Source organism: Nothobranchius furzeri, chromosome 11, assembly GCF_043380555.1.
Source record: "Nothobranchius furzeri strain GRZ-AD chromosome 11, NfurGRZ-RIMD1, whole genome shotgun sequence".
Lineage (NCBI taxonomy): Eukaryota > Metazoa > Chordata > Actinopteri > Cyprinodontiformes > Nothobranchiidae > Nothobranchius > Nothobranchius furzeri.
Genome location: NC_091751.1, coordinates 36,836,367 through 36,863,590, shown reverse-complemented (window position 1 = coordinate 36,863,590; position 27,224 = coordinate 36,836,367). Strand labels below are relative to the sequence as shown.

The following is a 27,224-nucleotide window of genomic DNA, read 5'->3' as shown; positions in this document are numbered from 1 at the left end:
CTACTTCCTCATCACCATCGTCTCTGCTTGACTGAATTGCTTCTGCTGCTCCGCTGCATGTGTGCTGTGACGGTGGATCCACCCCCCCCCCCCCCCCCCCCCCCCCCGGAGGAGTGGAGCCACACAACATGAGTTCATGAAGCTGGCGCCATCTGCTGGATAGGTAGCGCAATATCGGCCGTTTTTTTTGGCCGATAGTGTTAACTCATTCACTGCCAGCCGTTTCCTGATCGCTAACGGCCTTCGCTGCCAGCGTTTCTCACCGTTTTTACCGTTTTTTTAAGAGTCACAGATAGGGTTGTCACGGTAACCGGTATAGCGGTAAACCCCGGTAAAAAAGTTGACAATAAAAATAACCGTCCAGTTTTTAAAAAAACTAAATTATCTCGGTGGGTTTACCGTGGCCGCGGTTTCGGCGCGGTGACCCTTACCAGCCACCGTCGCTTCAGCTGAAGTTCCCGCGGCGCGCACACGCACTTTTTAGTTTGCAACGGCACCAAAACTTTGAAGCTGAAATAATGGCCGAAGGAGGAGACGGCAGCGCCCAGGACATCCATCAGCCCTCAAAGAAGACTAAATCGGAAGTATGGGCATATTTTGGATTTCTGAAAAATGCTGAGGGACAGTTAATAGAAGACTGCTATCCCGTTTGCAGAACGTGCAGGAAACAAGTGTCTGCAAAAGGCAGCAACACTTCGAATCGAATGGCACATCTGCGTGACCATCACCCACGTCTCTACAGCCAGTGCAAGGTAAGTTAACATTAGCATTTTAGCTTAAATGCATGACGTGAGGACTTTTGGTTGAGGGAGAATGCAACGAGTCACTACATACTGCAGCCGCAGCGTCCTCTGCCAGCATTTAAACCGTGTCACGGACACCCTGTTGCTGGATGAAGCATCTTATTTGTTGATGATGAAGAGAAATATACAATTAGTTCCTTGTCATTGATTTGTTTACTTATTCAATGCCATTTATACTTGAACATTTGGATTTGATTACATAGTGTAGTAGTTATTTTAGTAATTTGTTTAAAGTGGCTATTTATTTTAAATACATATTTTTTTAAGGTTGACTTGTACAGTGCTCAAGTCAATTGTGGACTGGAGTTTTAGATTTTCATTTTGATAATGAAGAAAACAAGTATATGAGAAAACAAGTGGTGTTTCTTTGATTTGTTTACATATTGTTTATGTTTTGAATGTTTGGATTTGTATAATTTAAACCTGCACTGACTACTGTAACATGTTCCAGAAAAATAAGCTATTTGTTCCTTTACTTGTGAAAAGTTGCACTTTTGCTAAGGCTTTGTGTTATTTTAGGTTTAATAAACAATGTTAAACCTTTTCAGAACTATTTCAGTTTGTGTAGAACAGGACTATCAATGCTTTCTGAACATATGCAACACCGTTTAAAAAATACCGCGATAATACCGAAAACCGTGATAATTTTGGTCACAATAACCGTGAGGTTAAATTTTCATACCGTGACAACCCTAGTCACAGAACGTTGCGCGCTAGCATGATGTTGATGCCAAAACAACCTAAACAAAGAGGAGACTCACCTCTAACATCAGGAAGAAGCCGTGTGTTTCGAGCGTTATCCGTTCTTTCATAATCCGTTGTCGAATTGTGATCGGCAGACGCTTCTCCGGTTCGTGCCTCACTTTTTTTACAGGAACGGCCCAAAACGATCTCCAAACACATGGATGGTCTGCTTCCTGATCATGTGATCTGTAACGTATGCGGTTGAAGATCGGCTTCAGGGCTGAGATGTTTGTTCTCTCAGCGCGGGGGCTCGTTCCGATGCTCAAACAGTAAAAAAATGCAAATGACGACTTTAGTCGTCATTGGCAGTGAACGGTTGGATCTAAAATTACGACTTTAGTCGTCAATGGCAGTGAATGAGTTAATGACCCCTATATCGGCCGGCCGATATATCGGTCGGGCCCTAGTTAAAAGTGAGCTCTCGTCAAATTTCTTCAGCCTTTTTGGCTCAGCTTTCTAAATTGTTTCCCTAGCAGTGCTATTCATTTATTTTTTAGCAGAAAGTCTTGCTGTGCAAACAGATGTGTAACAACACTCAGGATTTTTCAAATTTACTGAAGAAAATTGATACTTTTTTTATTGTAGCCTTTTTTTAGTCATGCACACTTTTAGTTTTGGTTAATTTCCTCCTTAATTTGAAAAATCCTGAGTGGTCCTATGCACCCATGATGATTGCCAAATAATAATGTGAATAGAGGTATCTTAGTAAAACCTAAATGCATCCATCCATCCATTTTCCTTCACTTATATGGGGTCGGGTTGTGGGGACAGCAACCTAAGCAGAGAGGCCCAGACTTTCCTCTCCCCAGCCGCTTGGGCCAGCTGAGAGACATGGATAGTCTCTTCAGCGTGTCCTGGCTCTTCCTTTGGATCTCCTCCCGCTTGGCATGGAGAAAACCTGCTTGGAAAACCTCACTAGGGAGGCATCCAGGAGGCATCCTAACTAGACGCCTGAGCCACCTCTACTGGCTCCTCTCGATGTAGAAGAGTAGCTAATCTACTACAAGCCCCTCCCAGATGACAGAGCTTCTCAGCCTACTGACCCTTTGCACCTACGTCACTTAATCACGTGGGTCTACTGCAGGGATGTCAAAGTCAAATACACAGAGGGCCAAAAAAACAAATTGGCTATAATCCGAGGGCCGGACTGGTTCAATGTTTATTAAAACATATTGAAATGATTGCACGTAGCCTATTGAACCAAGACCTAACACAGTGTATTATTTAATGATTAAATCAATAATCGGGAAATCATTTTTCAGCCGGCACACAGACGAGAACAAACTGCCTTCAAAGAAAAATCACATGTCCTGTACATTAAATGAATAAAGTAAGTATGGCTCTGTCAGTAAATTAAAAAGAAAACATTTTCAACAGGCAAACAGCAAAAAAGCAATTTTCCTTCAAAAACAAAACATGTTCCTTATATCAAGATAAATGCATAAATGAAACTGCATGCATTATAAACTGAAAATGCAATATTGTGCTGCTCTATTATCCTACCAATTACTGCTTCAAATAGTAAAATGAAAAAAAATATAGAATTAATCTAATTCTTTCTCATGGCTCAGCAATTTCCCCTGAGTCATTAACTAAAATAAATATAAATAAATGAAATACAATAAAATAAAATAAAATGCAAAAATGTATGGCACACTGACAAAACAATACTTCCTTTAAAGAAAAATGTCTTGTAGCAACAAATGTAAAATTTTAACTGAATTAAAAACTAAAAATACGTTAGTACTCTGTGATGCTCACTTGTCTGAGGATGAGCCTGATACTTGATGGTGTCTCATCTTTTGTACAAGTTCATCAATGTTCGGGGTAAGGCTCTGAGCTGAGGAAATCCTCAAGATTGAGTGAAGATGCTGATCAGTGAGACAGCTCCTGTGTGGTGTTTTGTTTAGCTTCATCAAAGAGAACAGTCGTTCACACAGGTATGTGCTGCCAAACATAGAGAGCGTCTGAGCAGCTTGGATGCGCAGCTCAGCCATTGTGTTGGGAATGAAACGTGCAAACTCAGCAGCACCCACTCGCTCATACTTTTCCTTCAATGTGTCATTGCACTGAAGCTCAATCAACTCCATTTGTAGGTTTGGTGGTGCGCTTTCCACGTCAACTGCAAAAGGATTGCTGAGCAGTTGAAACCTGCATTTTTGCGCTTCAAAGTCAGCAAATCGGCGTCTGAAGGCGGCGGCAAGTATGTTGAGTTTGTCAGCAAACTGTGCACTCGGGAACACAGCGGTAGAGAGCTTCTCTTTCATGGTCTGGCAACTGGGAAAGTGGCTCAAGTTTTCTTTCCGCATCTGCGTCTCCCACAGACTCAGCTTGGTTTTGAATGCCTGCACTGTACTGTACATATCAGAGATGACACGCCCCGTCCCTGCAGCTGCAGGTTCATCACATTCAGATGGCTCGTGATGTCGCACAGAAATGCCATTTCACACAGAAAATTTTCATCTCGGAGCTCTGTTGTGTCTTTCCCTTTGCTTTCCATGAACAGACAGATCTCCTCACGCAGCTCGAAAAATCTTTGCAGCACCTTTCCCTGGCTTAGCCATCGCACTTCTGTGTGATAGGGCAAGTCACCATACTCTGTATCTAACTCGCCCAGAAATGCCTTGAACTGGCGGTGATTTAAACCTCTTGCTCTGATTAAGTTAACTGCCCGCGTTATGGTGCTCATTACATGTTCCATTTTCAAGGCTTTGCCACACAACGACTCCTGGTGTATTATGCAGTGATAAGCTGTCAGCTCACCTGTGATGTTTTGCTCCTGCATCCTCTCACGCATCCTCGCCACCAATCCACTCTTGTGCCCACACATCGCGGGTGCTCCGTCTGTCATCAATCCCACGAGTTTTTCCCAAGGCAAGCCCATCTCATTTACACATCTGGATGCCTCTTCATACAGATCTTGTCCTGTAGTTGTGCCATGCATAGGATGTAATGCCAAAAGCTCTTCTGTTATGCTCAGGCTCACGTTTGAAAATAGTTGCATTTTGTCTGGGCACACTGCGTTACAAACTTTAAGCATACAGTTTTTGATAAACTCTCCCTCTGTAAATGGCCGAGCGGATTTTGCGACCTCTTCTGCCACAAAGAACGGTTCGAAGGATCTTTCATGGCGGTTAAAACGAAGAGTCGGAGTACCCGGCCCGGAGGGTTACCGGGGTCCCACCCTGGAGCCAGGCCTGGGGTTGGGGCCCGTGAGCGAGCGCCTGGTGGCCGGGCTTTCGCCCATGGGGCCCGGCCGGGCCCAGCCCGAACCGGATACATGGGCTCGTCCAACTGTGGACCCACCACTTGCAGGAGGAACATGAAGGGTCCGGTGCAATGCGAATCGGGTGGCAGGCCAAGGCGGGAGCCTTGGCGGTCCAATCCCCGGACAAGAAAACTAGTTTTTGGGACATGGAACGTCACCTCGCTGGCGGGGAAGGAGCCGGAGCTTGTGGCAGAGGTTGAGCGGTACCGGCTAGATATAGTCGGACTCACCTCGACACATTGCATTGGCTCTGGAACCCGAGACCTGGAGAGGGGTTGGACACTCTACTTTGCTGGAGTTGCTCCGGGTGAGAGGCGGAGGGCTGGGGTTGGCTTTTTGTTAGCCCCGAGACTCTCTGCCTGTGTGTTGGGGTTTACCCCGGGGGACAAGAGGGTAGCTTCCTTGCGCCTTCGGGTCGGGGAACGGGTCCTGACTGTTGTTTGTGCTTATGGGCCAAATATCAGTTCAGAGTACCCACCCTTTTTGGAGTCCCTGGGACGAGTGCTAGATAGTGCTCCATCAGGGGACTCCATTGTCCTGCTGGGGGACTTCAATGCTCACGTGGGCAATGACAGCTTGACCTGGAGGGGTGTGATTGGGAGGAACGGCCCACCTAATCTGAACTCGAGCGGTGTTTTGTTATTGGACTTCTGTGCAAGCCACAGTTTGGCCATAACAAACACCATGTTCGAACATAAGGATGCCCACCGGTACACTTGGTACCAGGGCAGCCTAGGTCACAGGTCGATGATAGATTTTGTAGTCGTATCATCTGACCTGCGGCCGTATGTTTTGGACACCCGAGTGAAGAGAGGGGCGGAGCTGTCAACTGATCACCACCTGGTGGTGAGTTGGATCAGATGGCAAGGGAACATGCCGCGTAGACCTGGCAGACCCAAACGCATAGTGAGGGTCTGCTGGGAACGCCTGGCAGAAGAACCTGTCAAGACGGTCTTCAACTCCCACCTCCGGCAGAGCTTTGACCACGTCCCGAGAGCAGTGGGGGACATTGAGTCCGAGTGGGCCTTGTTCCACTCTGCGATTGTCGAGGCGGCTGTTGCTAGCTGTGGTCGTAAGGTGGCCGGTGCCAGTCGTGGTGGCAACCCCCGTACCCGCTGGTGGACACCAGAGGTTCGGGGAGCCGTCAGGCTGAAGAAGGAGGCCTACAGGGCGTGGCTGGTCTGTGGGTCTCTGGAGGCAGCAGACAGGTACCGGATAGCCAAGCGGGGTGCAGCAGTGGCAGTTGCCGAGGCAAAATCTCGGGCGTGGGAGGAGTTTGGTGAGGCCATGGAGAAAGACTATCGATCGGCTCCAAAGAGGTTCTGGCAAACTGTCCGGCGCCTCAGGAGAGGAAGGCAGCAACTCGCTCACACTGTTTACAGTGGGGATGGGGAGCTGCTGACGTCAACTGAGGCTATAGTCGGACGGTGGAAGGAATACTTTGAGGAGCTCCTCAATCCCACCAATGCGCATTCCGAGGAGGAACCAGAGCTGGGAGGCCTGGGGATGGACTGTCCGATCTCGGGGGCAGAAGTTGCTGAGGTAGTCAAACAACTACACAGCGGCGGAGCCCCGGGGGCGGATGAGGTTCATCCTGGGTATCTCAAGGCTATGGATGTTGTAGGGCTGTCATGGTTGACACGTCTCTACAACATTGCGTGGTCATCGGGGGCAGTTCCTAGGGAGTGGCAGACCGGGGTGGTGGTCCCCATCTTTAAGAAGGGTGACCTGAGGGTGTGTTCCAACTATAGGGGGATCACACTCCTCAGCCTCCCTGGAAAGGTCTACTCCAAGGTACTGGAGAGGAGGGTCCGATCGATAGTTGAATCTCAGATAGAGGAGGAGCAATGTGGTTTTCGTCCTGGCCGTGGAACTGTGGACCAGCTCTATACCCTTGCAAGGGTGATGGAGGGGGCATGGGAGTTTGCCCAACCAATCCACATGTGCTTTGTGGATTTGGAGAAGGCTTATGACCGTGTCCCCAGGGGCACCCTGTGGGGGACGCTCCAGGAGTATGGGGTGGGTGGCTTTCTGTTAAGGGCCATTCAGTCCCTTTACCAGAGGAGCGTGAGTTTGGTCCGCATAGCCGGTAGTAAGTCGGACCTGTTCCCAGTGAGGTTTGGACTCCGCCAGGGCTGCCCTTTGTCACCGGTTCTGTTAATCACTTTTATGGACAGAATTTCTAGACGCAGCCGTGGTGTGGAGTGTGTCGAGTTTGGTGGCAGGAGAATCTCGTCTCTGCTTTTTGCGGATGATGTGGTCCTCCTAGCTTCATCCAGCTCTGACCTTCAGCTCTTGCTGGGTAGGTTCGCGGCCGAATGTGAAGCGGCTGGGATGAGGATCAGCACCTCCAAATCTGAGACCATGGTTCTCGACCGGAAAAGGGTGGCTTGCCACCTCCGGGTCGGGGGAGAGGTCCTACCTCAAGTGGAGGAGTTTAAGTATCTCGGGGTCTTGTTCACGAGTGAGGGTAGGAGGGATCGGGAGATCGACAGGCGGATTGGTTCGGCGTCTGCAGTGATGCGGACGCTGAGCCGATCTGTCATGGGAAAGAGGGAGCTGAGCCAGAAAGCCAGGCTCTCAATTTACCGGTCGATCTACGTCCCAATCCTCACCTATGGTCATGAGCTTTGGGTAATGACCGAAAGAACGAGATCGCGGATACAAGCGGCCGAAATGAGTTTCCTCCGTAGGGTGGCCGGGCTCAGCCTTAGAGATAGGGTGAGGAGCTCGGACATTCGGGAGGGACTCGGAGTAGAACCGCTGCTCCTCCGGATCGAAAGGAGCCAGTTGAGGTGGTTTGGGCATCTGGTCAGGATGCCTCCTGGACGCCTCCCCGGGGAGATGTTTCGGGCATGTCCTGCCGGCAGAAGGCCCCCGGGTCGACCCAGGACACGTTGGAGAGGTTACATCTCCAATCTGGTCCGGGAACGGCTTGGGGTCCTGCCGGAGGAGCTGGTGGACAAGGCCGGGGAGAGGACGGCCTGGAGCTCCCTAGTTGGGATGCTGCCCCCGCGACCCGGACCCGGATAAGCGGAGGAAGACGACGACGACGACGACTTCTGCCACAATAAAACTTGCCTTGATGGCAGCTTTGCTTTGTGATTTTGCTTTTGTGAACAGAGCCTGCTGGGACTTAAGACCTCGTTTTAATTCTTCCACCTTCTGTAGCCTTTGTTCCGTGTCCATATTCTTGTCTTTGTCTGTGTGTTTCTTAGACATTTCATGGTGCCTTCTTAGATTATATTCTTTCATTACAGCCAAACTTTCTCCACACAGAAGACACACAGGTTTGCCATTTACCTCAGTGAACATGTACTCTGTCTCCCACCTAGCTTGAAACCCCCGTTCTCAGCATCCACCTTCCGTTTTGCCATTTTTTGGGGAGGAGGTAGCTGAAAGTTGACATCTGCTCTGACTGCTAATGAATGATGAAGCTGAAGTCCGCTTGCTGCGGCTGCGCTGCAGTGAGTTTGCGGGTTACTGTTGCATTGTGGGAAATGTAGTATTGGTGCATGCAAAACACCAGCGGGTGGCTACGGCCTGCGGGCCGGTTCTAATACTAATCAAATATCATTATTTAACATTTAAACTGGTTTTTAGATTTTTTTACTTATTCAAAAAACCCTGTTAAGGGATGTTTTTCTGTATTTGGAGCATCAGAAAAAGTTTTATGGTGGAGGTGATGTTTTAAAGTCACTGAGAAACTGCATGCATGCAGTTTGTTGTTTTGCTGCTAATACAGTAGCAGGGGCAGCTGCATATTTTTGCAATAAAAATGTTATGTTGTAATGGAATTCATGCATTAGTTTTTGTTTGCTTTGAACCCAGAGCAGACGTCAATAATATCGATATCGCAATATTAAGCACTGTTATCGAATATCGCAGGTTTTCCTAATATCGTGCAGCCCTATATATAATATTGTTCCACTCCACTGCCAGGATTTAAGCCATGAAAACACACCGCTGCACTTCTGGAACAATGCTAGGAGTAAATAAGCCATTAGGTCCTTTGTATAAACGTCATCTACGTGGATATGAAATCGCATCACCGCAATAATCTTTTATTTTGAAATTACTGAGTGTTTACACTGAAACCGTGTGTGATTTTTCATCTAGCCCTATGCTGACTGTGGAAATTGACGTGTCCCAGACGTGGTACACGACAAAAATAGAACCCGATCCTATCTTTAGCAGTGCGGCGTGGTTCTGGGACGCATCTGAAAAGTGTCCTGCTTTGAATCACCCCCATAGACTATAATGGATTCCATTTCAAGTAGTGACGTTCTGCTGCTGTTCCACGCCACTGATGCTTCTAGTGTGAAGTTGGGGTTATGGGCTCGACACACGGGAGGCGACATCGCCTCTCCTCCATTCATTTTCAATGAGACATGTGTGACAAAGCGATAATCGCGGGTCTCCCTCCTACCAAGCGAAACGCGAAAAATGTGCGTGTGAAATTTTGCGCTCGTGCACATGTTGTGCACAGGCGACCCAGCGACACGATCCCAGAAAGTTGAAACATTTTCAACTTTTCATCGCTGTCGCTCGGACGAGGACCAATCAACGGAGGTTGCATTCACTGACCAATGAGCGGACAGGATGCTCCGTACATCTCCGAGCAAACATGAAGGAGAAGTTGATTATTATTATGTTTTATATAGTAAAATCAGAAGTAAGATTTCACATAACTCTAGCAGCACCTTGTGAAACATCATATCTACCACTTTTTTAACTCTGAACCGCTTAAATAACCTTAATTCCCTCCAACCTGACACAGCCAAACAAAACAACAGAAGTTTCGATTGCGCCATGGAACAGAATGCGTAGACGGCTTTGCCGCCGGCCGCTGCCGTGGATCGCCTCCCGTGTGTCAGGTAATGAAAGCGACGGTGACAAATTTCGCTGATTGCGGTCGTTTGTCGCCTCCCGTGTGTCGAGCCCATTAGGTCACCAAAAAGGATCCCCACAACAACTTGGCTGTGGCTAGAAATCCTGCCTGCCTTCTCACTGGAAGACATGCCGGTGGGATTAAGGAGGTCGTCGAAGTTCTCTGCCCATCAATCCACTTTCTCCTCCTTGTACGAGTTTGTTTGAGACACTCTGGGTTCTGAACCTTAGCTTTAAGGAATCTCATCTGACTTGTGTTCTCTCTGCTAACATGCTGTGGACTTTTCTCCTGTTGCTCAGGACTAAACAGACCCACTCACCCACTAAAGCCGGGCGTACACTGTGCGACTTTTTCACTCGCAGCGTTCAGCTTCAGCTCAAACTGTACGACTTCCTCACAGAGCAGATCTCACGAGTCATGTGCTCACACTGCACGACCCAGTTCTCGCATGCGACCTGACTGCTCACACTGTACGTCTGGTAGCAACACGTCGGCCCTAAAAATGTGCTAAAAATAGCAGTTTTTACTCAACACGTCAGACTTTTTTGTCTTGCATGTTGTCCTTCGGGAGGCTGCAGGAGGGCACACAGGGATTTATGGGAGTTGGATGAGGAAAACGAAATAAAGAAAGTGAATCTGTGTTTTGTGATCAGTTTAATTTGACATGAACACGACAAACACGCTTTCTTGACAATCTTTGTGAGTAAAAAAACGTGTAGAAACAAAAACGAACAGCGTGTGTTATTAGGGAAATAGCGAGCGACCGGCCGGCGTTGATGCAGGATTGCGCGCGCATGCGCCGTGAGCGGTTCTGATACATTTTGGGTCGCAGTTGCTCTTAGCGCCACTTCAACAGTGCGATACCCTCACGAGGGACGAGCGAAATATTAAACACACCAGAAGTCCCTGCGACCTCACGACTGCTGATCGGCGGCTGGTCACGTGGTGTTAATCGCCTCTCGTAACCCCCTGTACACTACACGACCGCTCGGCGCAAAACTCTCCCCGATGTCGTGGCTTCTCGCACGACTGGAAAATCGGCTCAAAAAAGTGAAAAAGTTGCACAGTGTACGCCCGGCTTAAGTCTGTTGGCCGAGTGCCACTGAAGAGGTTTCATGAACTTTCTCACAAGTTGACCTGGCACAGTAACAATTTTTGCTGGACAATATGTTGTTCAACAAATTATTGACTATAAATTATACTATTGCCACCATTATTGAGACCAAAATAACCACTTATGTAATGTTAATATATCATAATAGTGCAAGCACACCCTTTAAAATGCAACAGTTAAACCTTTAATATTGGAATGTCCAAAACCAGATCTTCTAAATAAATAAATAGAACAAAGAAAAAAATAAATAAAAAAGGACTACCACTATAAAATAGACCCCGTCTCTCCAAAACAATAAATAAAATTGCCTATCCATTGTCAACAACCAAAACAGCTCTTCAGTATAATGATATATATATATATATATATCATTAATTGTGCATTTCAATCTATTGAGGCTGGAAAAGGTATTGAGCTCATTTTCATCTATCGTACGATTAATTGATTTATTTATTATCGTCCCAGCCCTACTCACAGGTTTCCTTCTAGTCAGCAGCACTTAGACGACCCAAACGGTCTATTAAATTTGTTTTCAGCTCATGATTGTTATTGGACTCTCAAAAATGTAAAAGTTTTGTTGAATATTATTTGATAAAATAAAGTAATTTATTTCAGCATTATGTGGTTGTTAAAATAATGTTTTATAACAGCATGACTAATTCAGCTGCATCACGTTCCTGACATCCTTCACTTGTACTGCTACAATTACACTTCCTTATGAAATTACACCTCCTTTCTCACCTGCACAGGTATCTAAGTCGTGTGTTTGGAATGCATCCAAAGGAGACAGCCAGACAGCTGAGCCTGGCAGTGAAGGATGGCTTGGTGGTGGAGACCCTCACTGTCGGCTGCAAGGGCTCTAAGGCCGGCATCGAGCAGGAGGGTTACTGGCTGCCTGGAGACGAGATGGTGAGCTCAGATTCAGTTTACCAGCTTTTCCGTGTACTCGTTAAATAATAATTAGCATATCCTGAGCAACATTTTTAAATATGTTTATATGGATCTTTAAAGAGCTGGTTTTTAATAAAATTATTTACTTGTCTTGTTTGGCCAGAATATATTCCTGCTGAGTGTTTCTTTGCCTGAATTTTAATTGTGGATTACTTCACCTGAGATATTCGTCTTCTAACTTTTAATAACTTTTGAATAATTTGAGCCTCTTAGTGACCAAAAAGGGCCTAAAATATGTTTAATATCATCTTAACTTTCCTGAAACGTGTTTGTGTTAGAAAGATGAAATTCAGCCTTTAGAATCTGAAACTGGTTTCTAAAGAGTTGGATAATAATGTGCTGGTGGTCAAAAAAGAAATTTTTCAAAAGATTTGTTTGTAAAAATATGAGATATACCTACCACAACTTTACTATGAATAAAAACTTGATAATTACAGAGACTCAAAGTTCCCAGCAGCTCTGGTAGGCCGCCAGATGCAGCATGAGCCCTCCGTTAGGTAGACTTTTACACCACGGTGAGTTATGAGTACCACGGCAGATTGTTACTCATCGTGAGAACGCGGCTTTTGGAGTCACTGCATGAACGAATAACAACCTTTAGTGGGTTTGCTATTTTCATTCAGCTTAAGAAGGAAAGATTTCAGTTTCTAAGTGATTTTATTTAGACAAAAATCAAGAACATTTTAAAATGAATGTAGGAAACATTAAACAGGAGATGTGACCTGCTTAAAAGCTTTGTTTCCATGAAGCTGATTATTTTTAGCAGGGTTTGCCCCTATTATTAGTTTAATCGCTTTACCTCCCCGTTAGTTAGCTAGTGTAACATTTTATTTAACCATTCATGTAAAACTTACCTGTCTCCACCATTTTAACCATGAGCTCCACCTTTATGATGAGGCCAAAATGAAATGCTGAAAAATAGAAGTGAGATCCTGTTAATGAAATTAAAGCACTCCTAAAATATCTGGCTTGGATTTGAATCTGCACTGATTTAAATGATATTTCTTGTTTATTTGCTTCTGTTATGAGTTAGATAGTTGTTTCGGTTAAATCACGAATACCAATATTATCAATGAGTCTGGACCTGATAGCGGTGTCCAGCGGAGCCCTGAAGTTCTTTTGGCTGCAGGCCGTTTAAACACTGCTCTCTGAATTACTTGCAATCACAGGAGCCGAAAGCCGAGGGAAGCAAGGTAAGGGCTGCATTGTTACTTTCAAAACCAGGATTTGTTCCTCATTTGAGCCCCTCGCCACCCCACCTCTTCCTCTCGAGTAACATCATTCTGTGAGAAATCGGTCCTGCCACAAGCAGTGCAGTCGAGGATTTGAGTGAATCTTTCAAAGCGGGCTGCAGAACAACCATTTGGTCTAGAATGTGCAAAAGTTGTTGCTGCTGCACCTTGAGGTGAATTCATCTCACGAGCTGTGAATCTGTTTCTGTATGCCTGTGTACAGCTCAGCAGTCTCACTGCCAGAACCTACTCGCTCTTCTCTCACGCTGTAAGAAAGCTTCATGAAAAGTCCGAAGCAGCACTGTGTCCATGTGGCCGTTTCTTGCGGAAGTGTTTGATGATAACGGTGACACATTTGGTGGCTACTTACCTTCAGGTTTGCTGCAGCTTTGATTAAAAACCTCTAGTTTGTTCTCAGCTGTTGAATACAAACGGCTCCAGTCAAACGCTTTAATCAGCGTTTGCTTCATGGTTTTAATTTAAAATGACAGCCAGTGCAAGCATAGCTGCAGGTAGGTAGCAAGCATCTGTGGGGCTGTAGTGCTTTGATCTTGGTAGTTGTAGTTTTCAGAACCAGAGTGTTCTGGTGTGATCTTAACTTTTGTCTGGCATGCCTTTTCCTTCATGTATGAAACAGGCAGGGGTGTTTGGGGTTTATGTAGCTCGCTTCATGCCTGCTGCTGATCTGTTCAGGTTAGCAGTCACCCAGAGGACAGTCTGTCAGCTGGAGCCCTGCAAGTTCCTGGATTTAATCCAGCTGGCTTGAGTGGCATCCTTCATTTGACCTCAGGAGTATTCTGACACTGCTAACCACAGCATTTGCATAATAAAAAATAATACCTCTTAACAAAATATAGTGCATCAACTTTTCTCTGTCCCGCCTCAAGCCAGAATGGATCAAGTCCAGGTTTCCCCAAAAGGATGAGAACTCAGAATATTTAGTAGAAAGACGAAAAATACCTACTGTAGGTTAATAAATGTGTATGTCAGTAATTAATGCATTTGTATGGTACTTCTGTTGTAGTTGTTCTACAACATTATAAATAAATCCCAAATTAATCTTTTTCCTTTTGTCCATTTTCTCACTGCAATCGTATTTAATTGTGTCTAAGTTAATATAAACCTCGTTATCAGATTTCGAGGATGTGACGTTTAGAAGGCTATTTATTTATGAAGCTACTCTGAACCTAGTGATTAATATTCTAATTAAAACATCATTATAGGTAAACCTGAGACAGGACTGGAGGTTTTACATGTTGGAAATTGTTTAAATAAATGGTGTCTAATTATAGGAAATCACAGTAAGACTGCAAAGAAAACATTCGTGGCTGTGAGAACGCAAACCTTTCACATGCTTGGACAAATATTGTTATTTTAGGATTAATACGTCACAGTAAACTGGTACTGAGCTCCATTCCAGCTGTTAAACCAGCTGTTTTCGGGCCGAAGCCTGTGTGGTTCCTCTCTGACCACGAGTGTGGTGTGGTTGGCTCACAGAGCTCCAGCTTTTAGCTGCCTGTCCTGCAGCAGTGAAGTAGCTCTGCACACTCAGAGCAACACAAGGACCGTCAAGTGTTTGTGTGGATGAAGAGTGTTACACTAGAAGGTGAACATCCTTAGAGAGATGAGTGGAGGATTTCTGAGTACTCTTGAGCTTCTGGAGATGTCTGCTCCTGCTGCTTGTTCTGGTAGAGGTTAGATCATCTGAGTGTTTCTCCTGTGTCTTGGGAAGCTTTTTCTATCAACATGTAAAGCAGCCGCTATGAAAGGGTTAGGGTAAGCTATTAAAACCAGTGTTTCTGCTTATTGAACAGATAATTATACAAGAATAAATAGCTTTTTATTCTGTTTATAAAGACGCATTATCATTTTAAATCACTTTAATTAAATTACAAAACAATCATTCGTTCACTAACCTGTACATGACTTCTGCATTCTTAAGCTCTCCGAGACTTGAGTTTGCTGTCTGCAGCTCTAATCCACTTCAGCACATGTCATGAACACATGGAGAAGAAATTAAGAATGAAAATGAAGCGCTGCTTTATTTCTTACTGCTGCAGTCTCTTCCTCAGTTGGCCCAGACTGTAAGTGGGAGGAACTGATCCAATAGAGAATCTAGTATCTCATCTCCAATCTGATGGGATTAACTCTGAAATTAACATCCAGAGACTTGCCCAATCCTTTTCTTTAATCCTGATGTGTTTTTGGACTCTGCAATGCTGATAAATCTGCACAAGTTGTGACAAAAACATGTAAATATGAAAGCATCACACTGATTACATAGCAATGATAAAATAGAAAAAACTCAGCAGAGCACAGCCAGAGGAAACTTTCTTAGCAGTTCAGCTGTTTAATTTTTAAGGATTTGTTCTTGATCGATTCTTGGTGCCCTGAATAGCCCCAGGAAGACGGCCATGACGGATGATTAAACCTCACGTGTAGGTTGGAGGACAGAGAAAATGGTTTCCTCCCCTGCTGTGGCTGGCGGGTTGGAGGGGGGGGTCACCCAAACTTGTGCTCTGCTGTTTTGTCGTCTGCAGGACTGGGAGACGGAGAGCCATGACTGGTACTGCATGGAGTGTCACCTCCCGGGCGACGTCCTCCCGTGTGACAACTGCTTCCGGGTTTACCACCTCAAGTGTCTGTCGGAGGAGTGCAAACCCCGAGACGGGGGCTCACACTGGCAGTGCGTTGTGTGCAGGGTAGGGGGTCCAGCCAGGCTCCGCTTTCTACATTTATAAAACATGAACTTAGTTCTTTTATTTAGGATTCATGACAACCCTAAAATCTACTCTAAATCATTAACCACCTTAAAATGGATCCAGTTTTAAATATTTATGTTGTTACCTTTGAAATCATGATTTTAAAGAACATAAATAAATAAAAAATCTAACACCAATGACTGTTGACTATGTACATATAAGAAATGTCTTTTATTAGTATTTAAAACTTCCATGTTTAAGGTCTTTAATCAGATTAGGGATTATTATTGGATGTTTAACCTTCTGCTTCACTCCAAACCCTCAAATCTGAATCTTACTTCATTGGTTTGCTTGACGACTTCTGTCAGATTTTGTTTTTACTTTTCAAACAGACAGAGGCAGTCATGTTTTTGATGTCAGAGTTTCCCGACCTTCACCTCATTCCACATCTGTTGATGTCTTGTAACTTCATGGTGGGATGAAGGATGCTGCATTTCTATCGCTACAAGCCTAAATAAAAACCACAAAAGTACTTTGGTGATTTAATGAGATTAGTATTTTTTTGTCCTACAGGGGAGTAAAAAGAAGAACCTGAACAAACAGGAGATGTGTAAATACCTGCGCTTCATTATCCAGCGTATGAAGGAGAGGGTGAGGACAACTTTAACCTACTGTCTCACTCAGCTGAATCTCCTACTGGAATGTTTTAGATTAAATTTGTAATTACTGGAAATAATTTTCTGCTTGGTTTTCTCTGCAATATTGTGTCACTTTTGTCATTTTACTCATCATAACAGCTTAAACCAACATCAACACTAGCGCCAGCAGTATTGTGTGTTTTACTGTGATGATCTTTTAGCAATTTATTCTCCTGAGAACTTTAAATTTGAGTTTTTATACAAAATACTAAAAAGAAAACTTGTGTGTGTGTGTGTGTGTGTGTGTGTGTGTGTGTGTGTGTGTGTGTGTGTGTGTGTGTGTGTGTGTGTGTGTGTGTGTGTGTGTGTGTGTGTGTGTGTTACATCTTCAAAGGCGGGCACAACTGAAACAGTAAAACTGATTTTAGCTCTTTAGCTGAATCTGTCTTAGATGTTTGCATCATGTTGATCCTGCAAACAAATGAGGTATAAATCAGAAAGATTCCTTTTTCTTCTTCTTCACACCTAATAATCTAAAATGACATATGATATATGTGCTAAAGCATTTCAGTTGAACTACAGGATCTAAATTATTTTCTCTGGTCTAAAGCATTTTGTGTTTTATTTTTGTTTACTTTATTTCACCAGTCCTCCTCCTCTGTTGTTCCATCATTATTCTTCCTTCTTTCTACTCTCCTCCTTCAGCTCTTGAGTCCCTTTGATTTAAAATTAAATTAAAAATCTCCACTTCTCCACGTCTCCCTCCCTGATTCTCCTGGTTAAAGTGGAATCAAATCTCATTATTAGCCTGGCAGGTTTCTTCTGCATCCTCAGACCTCCCTGGCTCCCCGCTCTCCTATTACCCCCATCACCTCCCTGCTCCTCTTTATGAAATCACATTAAAGCTCTGCTCTGGCTCTGCATTGCAGGCAGTGGACCTGAACAAAAAGGGCAAAGACACTAAACACCCCATGTACAGACGACTGATCCACACAGCAGTGGAGGTCACCAACATCCAAGAGGTAGGTTGTGCATGTGTGTGTGCACGTGCATGGTCAGACAGGCCCCTGCTGTGCTGCAGTCAGTGGTGCATCACACACAACCTCTGCCAGACATGTTGGATTTCTGCCTGTGCACACACACACTGAATATGAATAGGCCTCTTTGTATCTGTTTTCTCTCATCATGACTAACGCTCCCTCTGTTTCTGCTCCTGCAGAACTTGTCTGAAGGAAAATACAAAAGCTTCGATGAGTTCAAAGCAGACGTTCAGCTGATTGTTCACAACACGTCCATCCTGTTTGGAGGTGAGTCCATGTTCAGCTAGTACACATATGTCAGAGTCAAGGCCCGCGGGCCTCATCTGGCCCGCGGAGCATTTTTATGTGGCCCGCGAGATAAATATCAAAAATATATTAAAACTGGCCCGCTGGCCGATTTTACCGCAAAGACTTCAACTCCCATGATGCTTTGTGGCGTCAGCGCGGAGCCGACGACGCCCCCTCCTTTGTGTTTTTTCAGCACCTGCTGATGGTCTCTGCAGCTCCGTTGTCTCGGACAAACACTCCTCTCACTCAGCGCCGAGTTCACTCAGCTGTTTTCTGACGTTGACGCCCAGAAACGGAGATTCTAGCCGCTCAGTAATGTGTTCACGACTGAAAGAGAAAGTTTTTCAACTAACGTCCAGACAGAGCTGATATAACTCCAGCGAGCAGCGACACGCTCAAAGCAGCACGACTCTGTGGTTGCTGTTGTTGTGTTTCCTCCCCGACACACAACAACGTGGTCAAGCTGCTCAGACATGTTCAGCAGCACAAACCTATGTGAGCAGCTGTTGTCATCTAATGTTGTCATTATTATGATGAAGATGAACAAAACAACAGGAGTCTCCTCCTCAGCTCAGATCAACCCCATGATGCAGGTATCTGGCTGGAACAGGTGAGCATTGCAGTAAACCAGTGGAACAAACTGAGCTTTAAATATGTTGGTTTTATGCTCGTTTTCTGCTCCAAAACATGAAAATTAACAGGTGAGATGTTGCATTTTCATTTAAGATAAAATTATATTTTTATTTTGTTGTTGGCCCGTGAGAAGATTTAACCTACAGTAAACAGGAAGTGGAAAGGCTGCATAGAATAGAAAATCCCTTTATTGTTCCTCAGTGGGGAAAGCTAGACGTCACAGCAGCGATGACACGTATTACAGGAGAAAAAAAGGAGAATAAAAAATAAGAAAACTGAATAAACAAGAAAACATAAATCCTGAATAGATTTTAAAAATGCTGATTATACCACAAGTAATGAATACCACTGATGCCTTTTATTTAAAACTGACTTGCTCGTGTGTAATTTGGTTATTCCACATTCAGTGTTAATGCAGAAATATGTTTGTTTCCAAATTTAAAGGTTCAAAATTGCATATATGTTGATAAAGAAAATGTGCAAATTTGCCGTCACTTTTTCAAAAATATTAAGTTTGGCCCTCGACTCCGTCCCAGAGTTTCATTTCGGCCCCTTGTGAGTTTGAGTTTGACACCCCTGAGCTAGTTGTGCACCACAAACATGTTAATTACTGGGACGTTACTCACCACTGAACTGGTTCTCTTCTTATCTATCTGCAAGTTCCTTCTTTGTAACCATCTCCAAGTGTCGGTCCTTCACCACGTCCCTTACCCATGGTGTCCCACAAGGTTTTGTGCTGGGGCGTCTACTCTTCCTCCTCTATATTCTCCCTCTCCAGCACATCCTGAGCTCTTTCTAAGAAATCTTCTTCCATCTTTATGCAGATGACATCCAACTGTACATCTCCTTTAAGCCCCACGAGATGTCTAAGCTGCGGCTGTTACACACCTGCTTAGACTCTATCAAAACCTGGATGGCTGGGAGCTTTCTACAGCTGAATGAAGATAAGACTGAGATCCTCATCTGTGCCCCAGACAAGCTGGTTCCCAAAGTCAGAGACTCTCTTGGTCAGCTTGCTTCTCACACCAAACCTTCTGTCAGGAATCTTGGCGTGACCTTTGACCCAGCTCTCACCCTGGATTCTCATGTCAGTTCTCTTGTTCGCTCTTCCTTCTTCCATCTCAGGAACATTGCTGAGTCCCATTCTGTCCCGCTCTGAACTTGAGACAGTTCTCCACACCTTCATCTCCTCACGCTTAGACTACTGTAACTCTCTTTTCACGTGTCTGAGCAGAACCTCCCTGAACCGTCTACAGGTGGTTCAGAATGCCTGTGCTCGGCTTCTGACCAAGTCCTCCAAACACACCCACATCACTCCGCTTCTCCTCCAGTTTCCCTGGCTGCCAGTCAACTTCAGGGTTCATTTCAAGATCCTGGTTCTGGTCTATAGGGTCTTACATGGACAAGCACCATCTTACATTGTGGTGCCTGTGCTCAGTAGCCTTGCCTCTGTCATCGAACCCCAGGGCATCTGTGGCTACAATGCAGCACATCATCACTAGTGTGTGAATGGCTGATTGTGTTGTAAAGCACCTTAGGGGGTTGTAGGACAGGTTGTAAACGTGAACATGTCTTAAATGTGCTGAAATTTTTTTATTTCTGCTCATTAAACCTTTGACAGATAGTAAAGTTAAAAGTTTCAAGTTTTTTTTAGCATCACTGCCACCATGGCTGTCATAGCTAGAATTATTTTATTTTTAACGCATGATGATACAAGTCAGAACATTTAAAAAACTGTTATTTGAGCAACAGAACAACACTGAGATGAATCGTTTGTTTTATTTGTCTCAGTTCACAGCGACCAGGCAGAGATCGCACGGCTGCTTTTCAGCGACACGTGTCATGAGGTAATTTTTATTTATTGGTTGAAGAACTTAAACCTCACTGTTTTTTAACATTGATTTTGCCCCAATGTATTTGAGTGAAACATGAAGTTATTGGACCTTAAAAGGTGACTCTTCCCATTGTTGGTTGTTTTGTTTCCTCTGCTCCAGTTGAACGAGTTGTTGTTGTGTAAGAACTGTTTCTACCTGTCCAACGCCCGACCCGACAACTGGTTCTGTTATCCCTGTGTGAGTATCAACAAAGCCACCAGAACTCCTCTGCTGTGAAACCAGGATCAGTCACGCGTTTCCTAATTAAACATGAAACTAATTAATGAAGCCTTTCTCTCATGGCACCTGTAGCTGGAAGAAAAAAGCTGAATTAATATGTATCTGGCTGGGTTGTTTCTCCTGCAGCGACGCTCTCACTTATTCCTAACCCACGTAAAGGAAAGGGGAAATTCGACTTGTGTCTTCTGTGTAAAGGTTCTTTTTTCTGTTGACAGAGTCCCAGTCACGACTTGGTCTGGGCAAAGATGAAGGGGTTTGGCTACTGGCCAGCCAAAGTCCTTCAGAGGGAGGACAACCAGGTGGACGTTCGCTTCTTTGGACACCAGCACCAGAGGTTAGCACAGTTGGACACATGTTCGTTCAGGGTTGATTAAAAGACTTGATCTGCCTTATTTTAATTAGAGAGATTTGAACTTGTCTGGTTCTGCCCTGCAGAGCATGGATCCCTGCAGACAACATCCAGGACATCAAGGTGAGCATCCAGCAGCTGCAGGTGAAGCGCAGTAGTGGCTGGAAGAAGGCCTGTGAGGAGCTGGAGGTGTACCAGCGCTTCCTGAGGGAGGGGCGCTTCTGGAAAACAAAGATGGAGGAAAGCCCCCAGCTGCACCAGCAGAACCATCGGCAGCATCAGGAGGAGCCCAGGCTGGAGAGGACAGAAGAAGCTGAGTCCAGCATCTCCTCCACCAGCAATGAGCAGGTCCGCCATGTAAGTGCAGCTCAGTTCATAATCACCCGTTCTAAAGGCAGAAAAGGAAAACTAACGTTTTTATTTTTAACAAATGTTGCTATCTGGCCCAGGTACTGCGAGCGCTAAATTTTTCTTTACACTTTCTGTAAAACCTGCAAATGTTTTTGTCTCCGCTTTTTTCTCACCAGTGTGAAGTTTTTTATAGAGGGTGAAAACTAGGGCTGCACAATATATCGAAAAATTATCATCATCGCGATAACAGGACGTGCGATAGGCCCATTGCAAAGCACGTCAAAAACAGCGATAAATGTTTGGTTCAAACATTTCCATCCGTGTCATACATCAGCTTTTTGTAAACCAGCTCTGTTTTTTACGCGGAAGTATTATTTGACCAATCAAATGTAGCCCTTCTCATATACGGCCAATCAGATTGGTCCGTTCACGTAATACGCCCGCCCCCTACGTAGACCCTTTTGGAAAGCAACACCCGAACTGAGTTAGCGGCGCCGTTCCCTTGTTCGTCATGCTGGCTCAGAGCAACGAACGCACTTTGTGCTGAGGTTTCTGGAATCAGCGCTGCTTTCAAACGTGAACGTGACTCCGCTCGGTGCCGTTAATCATTTTTACCGGGCTGACTCCGACACGTGCCGGTGAACCAACCCACCTTCATGTCGCTAGTATTAGCCCCAGGCTCCGGTTAGCTTCCAGCTAAAAGGCTACAGCACTCTCCTCCCAGTCCCGCCCTGCTAAAGAGGGCCTGGAAAAGTTTCCCCACACATCAAAGTGATTTTTCATTTATGAGCTTTTATAACCTTGTTAATCAGGATAGTTGATTTGCTGCTGCACATAAGCTGTCTGTCAGAAGCTCTGCTAGCCGGTTATCTTAGAGGAGCTAGTTCAATTTGTTAGCTTGTTATCAGAATCATAGTTGCAGTTTCATCATCTGAGCTGCTTTTTAAGGTCTAGGTAAACTTTTTCAATTTGGGGATAAAAACAAACGTTTTCGCATATTTTCCATGTAGTTTTCTTTTTTGCCAGTTCCTCTTCTGAAAGGTAGACAATTGTTTTTCTCTTTCCCTCAAAAATCTTAATATTCTCCTAGTTTGGCCCAGCACAGATCACTTCCCAATAGCAGCAACAGCCTTATATCATAACCACATAAGTGGAGAAAATGCTCAGTAGCAATGAGAGAATTTGCTGTTGCATTTAAGTGATGTTAACTTTTATTTAACATTTAAACTTGTTTTCAGATTTTTTTATTTATTCAAAAAAAAACCCTGGTAAGGGATGTTTTTCTGTATTTGGAGCATCAGAAAAAGTTTTATGGTGGAGGTGATGTTTTAAAGTCACTGAGAAACTGCATGCATGCAGTTTGTTGTTTTGCTGCTAATACAGTAGCAGGTGCAGCTGCATGATTTAGCAATAAAAATGTTATGTTGTAATAGAATTCATGCATTAGTTTTTGTTTGCTTTGAACCCAGAGCAGACGTCACACGCCAGACGACATCAACACTGCATACTTTAGTATTTGTTCATTTATTGTGAGTAATATCGATATCGCGATATTAAGCACTGTTATCGAATATCGCAGGTTTTCCTTAAGTTTTCCTTAATAATTAATTTACATGAATTATTTTTTAATCCCTGATTAGTTTACATTAATTTTTTTAATCCCAGATTAATTTACATTATTTTTTTAAAACCTCAGATTAATTTAAATTACTTTTTTTAATCCCAGATTATTATACATTAATATTTTTTTTATCCCAGATTAATTTACATTAATTCTTTTAAATCTCTGAGTAATTTACATAAGAAGAAGAAAAAGGAAAAGATCTTTTCTATAGCGCCTCTCAAGATAAAAATTGCGAGGCGAGGCGTTTCACAAAAACAAAAAATGTAAAAATATAAAAAAGAATTTAGAAAATGTTTAAAAATATATTTAAAATAAGCAAAAAATAGACAATTGTGATTAAAAATGCAAAGAGAGAGAGAGTGAATAGAAAAGAAGGAAATCAGTGGATCTTGAGGAAGGTGGAATAGGTGGGGAGAGCAGAATAAAGAGAGAGTGGTTGAAGAAGGTCATACAAAAGCCAGCTTGAACAAGTGAGTCTTCAGCTGCTTTTTAAAGGAGACCACTGAGTCCACTGATCTCAGGCTCAGGGGGAGAGAGTTCCAGAATCTGGGGGTCACAGCAGCAAATTATCTGTCACCTTTGGTCTTTAGCCTGGTGCTGCACAACCAGCAGGCTTTGGTCACTGGACCTCAGGGACCTGCTGGGGGTGTAGGGACTAAGAAGATCACCAATGTAAGATGGTGCTTGCCCATGTAAGGCCCTATAGACCAGAACCAGGATCTTGACATGAACCCTGAAGTTGACTGGCAGCCAGTGAAACTGGAGGAGAAGCGGGGTGATGTGGGTGTGTTTGGAGGACTTGGTCAGAAACCGAGCACAGGCATTCTGAACCACCTGTAGACGGTTCAGGGAGGTTCTGCTCAGACACGTGAAAAGAGAGTTACAGTAGCCTAAGCGTGAGGAGATGAAGGTGTGGAGACTAGGGTTGTCACGGTGTGAAAATTTAACCTCACGGTTATTGTGACCAAAATTACCACGGTTTTCGGTATTATCGCGGTATTTTTTTAAACGTTTTACATTTTCAGACAACTAAATAAACCCTGTATATCAGGAAAATATTGTCCTCAGTTTGTGTCTAAATTTAGCCTAAAATTTGTTATTTTGTAATTATGTTGTTTATTTGTTTACATTTTTTCCCTTTAGTCTTTAAAATAGCAATGTTTGCCCATAACTTCTTATTTTTTGTCTGTTTGATGTCATCATTTAAAAATATTAGATCAGATGATACTCAGTACTCAAGTAGCCTTCTAATTAGATACTTTTTTTTACCCTTACTTGAGTAATAAACCTTATATCAGGAAAATATTGTCCTCGGTTTGTGTCCTTCCTGTGAGCTTTGCAGATTTGGGAAAATGTCATCAGGCAGTAATCATTGTTAAATTCATAATTATTCTCGGAGAGAGACCAACTCTTATCTGCCCCTGGGAGCCCCGTAATGCATAGCGTCATTTCAATTTGGCGGTGTCCGCGACACGGTTTATATGCAGGTAGCGGCGCTGCGGCTGCTTTATATAGCGACTCGTTGCGTTCTCCCTCAACCCAAATCCTCGGATCACACATTTTAGCTAAAACGCTAACGTTAACTTGCCTTGCGTTGACTGTAGAGTTGTGGGTGATGGTCACGCAGATGTGTCATGAGATTTGAAGCGTTGCTGCCTTTCACAGACACTTTTTCTGCACGTGCTGCAAACAGGATAGCCGTCGTCTATAAACTGTCCTTCGGCACTCTTCAAATATCCAAAAAATGCCTGCACTTCCCACTTTGTCTTCTTTGAGGGATGATAAATGTCCTGAGCCCTGCCATCTCCTCCTTTGGCCATTATTTCAGCTTTAGCTTCAAGAAAGTTTTGGTTGTAAACAACAAAGTGTGCATGTGCCACCGGCAACTTCTGCAGATGATACGGTGGCTGGTAAGGGTCACCGCGCCTACACCGCAGCCACGGTAATCCACCAAGATAATACATATTTTTTAAAAAACAAGAAGGTTATTACTGTCAACTTTTTTACTGGGGTTTACCGCTGCACCGGTTACCGTGACAACCCTAGCGGAGAACAGTCTCAAGTTCAGAGCAGGACAGAATGGGACTCAGCTTAGCAATGTTCCTGAGATGGAAGAAGGAAGAGTGAACAAGAAAACTGACATGAGAATCCATAAATTATATGTTTTTATCTCAGATTAATTTATGTTAAAAAATTTTTAATCCCAGATTAATGTACTTTAATTATTATTTTCCTGCAGATGAAAATCAGCCTGGAGCCCAAAGCGAAGAAAAGCCGTCGGACTCAAATAGTTGAGCCTAAAGAGGAAGCCAGTGTACGTGTACGGTCTTTTCTTTTCCCATTATTAATTACCTGTTAAAGATTTCTGTGTTGAGAAAGCTTAGTGAAGGTGGAGATAATGCAACAGCGTTGGTTCTGCTCCATCAGGACCCGGAGCCTGAGATGGAGGCGGTCAGCTCCAGCCAGGAGATCCCTGTGTCATCAGCTCTTCAGCAGCCTGAGAAGCTGTCCGTGTCCACGCAGACCAAGAAGGCCAGCGGGGGGTCGCCGCGCATGCTGCACCGCAGCACTCAGACCAACAGCGACGGCGCCTGCCAGAACATGTGCCACGAGAAGTACACCAAGGTTTTTAACGATGTCAAGGAGATGATGAAGGCCGACAACAAGAGGGAGACGGAGCGGGTGGTCCGAGAAGCTCTGGAGAAGGTTGGTTTGGATGCCCCGGGAGGATATTCAGGATACCTCTGTGGACTTTGAGATGTCACTTCCTGTTTTCCGTCCCTTCAGCTGCGTGCTGAGATGGAGGAGGAGAAGCGGCAGGCGGTGAGCAAGGCGGTGTCTGGAGTGCAGGTGGAGATGGAGAGGAAGTGTAAACAGGTGAAGGAGAAGTGTAAAGAGGAGCTGGTGGAGGAGGTGAAGAAGCTGGTGGCTCAACACAAGCAGCTCATCTCCCAGACCAAGAAGAAGCAGTGGGTGAGTTCAGAGGTCACCCGTCTCTGTTCACGAGGAGAACTCGACTCGTTTTCCTTTATTTAGAGTTTTTAGATTTAACGTCGGCTGGAATTATGTTGGGATTTAAATTCATGATGATTTTATTATTTTCATGTTTCCTGTTTTAGTCTCACTGACTCTGACTAATTTAAGAATATATGACTTTTTAATGTCTTTTGTTGTATATTTATTCTTATTTTATTTCCAGACTGATTTAATGTCAGAACTTTAATCACTAATTTTCTTGAAGCCACTTTCCTCTGGCCTTCTGATCGGGGAACTCGGTCAGGACTTTGGGATTATTTGGAGATAAAACGATTAAATTTTAAAATCCGGTAGAGACGAGAGCGAAGCCCTGTGAGGTACTGGTTTGGGGGCTGGTTACTAACTGGAGCTGTGTGTCGTCCTCCCAGTGTTACAACTGTGAAGAGGAGGCCATGTACCACTGCTGCTGGAACACCTCCTACTGCTCCATCAAGTGTCAGCAGGAGCACTGGCACGCCGACCACAAACGAACCTGCCGCAGGAAGAGATGAACAAGCCCCGCCCATTTCTAACCGCTTCCAACTCCTGATTGGTTCTCAGCTTCCCCCTCTTGTCTATGTCCAACACACACACAGAATTCTCCTCCCCTCGCCTTCCCGAAGGGTTCTGCGTCACAGCGAGACAATTCCTGTTATTTAATGTAGCTTTTTTTTATGTTTGTTTTCTGGTTTGTTTTCTCGAGAGCGTGGCTCCGACCCGAGTTGTGGTGATGATCTACATTTTTAACTCGTATGTTTTCTTTACTGAAGTGCTGATTTTGTTATTTAAGTGTAGAAACACGACGTGAGTATTGCTCAAAAACATTTTATTACCTGAACTTTTTACTGTAAATGCAGCAAGCCTGTTTAAATACCAACACAATAAAATGACTGTCGCAGATTTTACGACTTTAAAGTCTTACACCTTTTTGCTCTCCGTAAACGGATTGGGGTGAATAGAACCGTGATGATTTCTGCCTGAGTCTGTTAGCTTGTCGTCACTGGGAACAGGGTCTTTTCACAAGTCTCAGTTAAAATTAGATGTTTCCTTAAAGTTAATTTTGGAGTTTATTTTATTTTTAGCTATTGAAATCCCTCCCCCAAAAATCCAGGTTTTATTCCAGATTTGACCTGAGAAGCTCGTTGATGTTGCGAAACACTCAGAATTCTTGGTTTGTGTTTAGAGTCTGAAGAAGTGAAGCTGCTGCTGTTTTGGTTTGTTTCTCATCGTCTAAATCCCTCTTCAGCATCGTGAACATTTCCATCATCAGTGAAACAAAACCAGAAGCTTTCTGGTGCGACTGGAGAGCCAATCAGAACAAAATCCAAAAGGATGTTCCTTTCCCCGTTTGTTTTATAATGGAGGCAATCAAATTGCCTGCTTGTTTTTGTTTTACAGTTCTGTGTAAACCGTTCTCGCTCCTTCTGTCTATGCTTTCTCCACAGAGATTTGATGAATTTTCTGTGA

General features: G+C 44.2%; 1 protein-coding gene across 6 annotated transcripts in view; it reads left to right on the top strand.

Moving 5' to 3' along the window:
• zmynd11 (zinc finger, MYND-type containing 11) overlaps window positions 1-26,662 on the top strand; it is a 37,252-nt gene extending 10,590 nt beyond the window's left edge. The window contains exons 3-16 of one of the 6 annotated variants that reach the window (XM_015956021.3): window positions 11,570-11,729; window positions 12,941-12,964; window positions 15,544-15,705; window positions 16,279-16,356; window positions 17,273-17,365; window positions 17,563-17,650; window positions 20,096-20,151; window positions 20,299-20,376; window positions 20,634-20,752; window positions 20,854-21,115; window positions 24,982-25,056; window positions 25,170-25,448; window positions 25,530-25,715; window positions 26,147-26,662. In XM_015956021.3, coding sequence (XP_015811507.1) covers window positions 11,570-11,729; window positions 12,941-12,964; window positions 15,544-15,705; window positions 16,279-16,356; window positions 17,273-17,365; window positions 17,563-17,650; window positions 20,096-20,151; window positions 20,299-20,376; window positions 20,634-20,752; window positions 20,854-21,115; window positions 24,982-25,056; window positions 25,170-25,448; window positions 25,530-25,715; window positions 26,147-26,269 — 1,783 coding nt within the window. In that variant the 3' untranslated portion in view covers window positions 26,270-26,662. Of the gene's footprint in view, window positions 1-11,569; window positions 11,730-12,940; window positions 12,965-15,543; window positions 15,706-16,278; window positions 16,357-17,272; window positions 17,366-17,562; window positions 17,651-20,095; window positions 20,152-20,298; window positions 20,377-20,633; window positions 20,753-20,853; window positions 21,125-24,981; window positions 25,063-25,169; window positions 25,449-25,529; window positions 25,716-26,146 lie in introns of all 6 variants that reach the window. The other 5 variants (XM_015956020.3, XM_015956019.3, XM_015956018.3 and 2 more) reach the window with 5 other exon arrangements.
• Window positions 26,663-27,224: the final 562 nt, after the last annotated feature.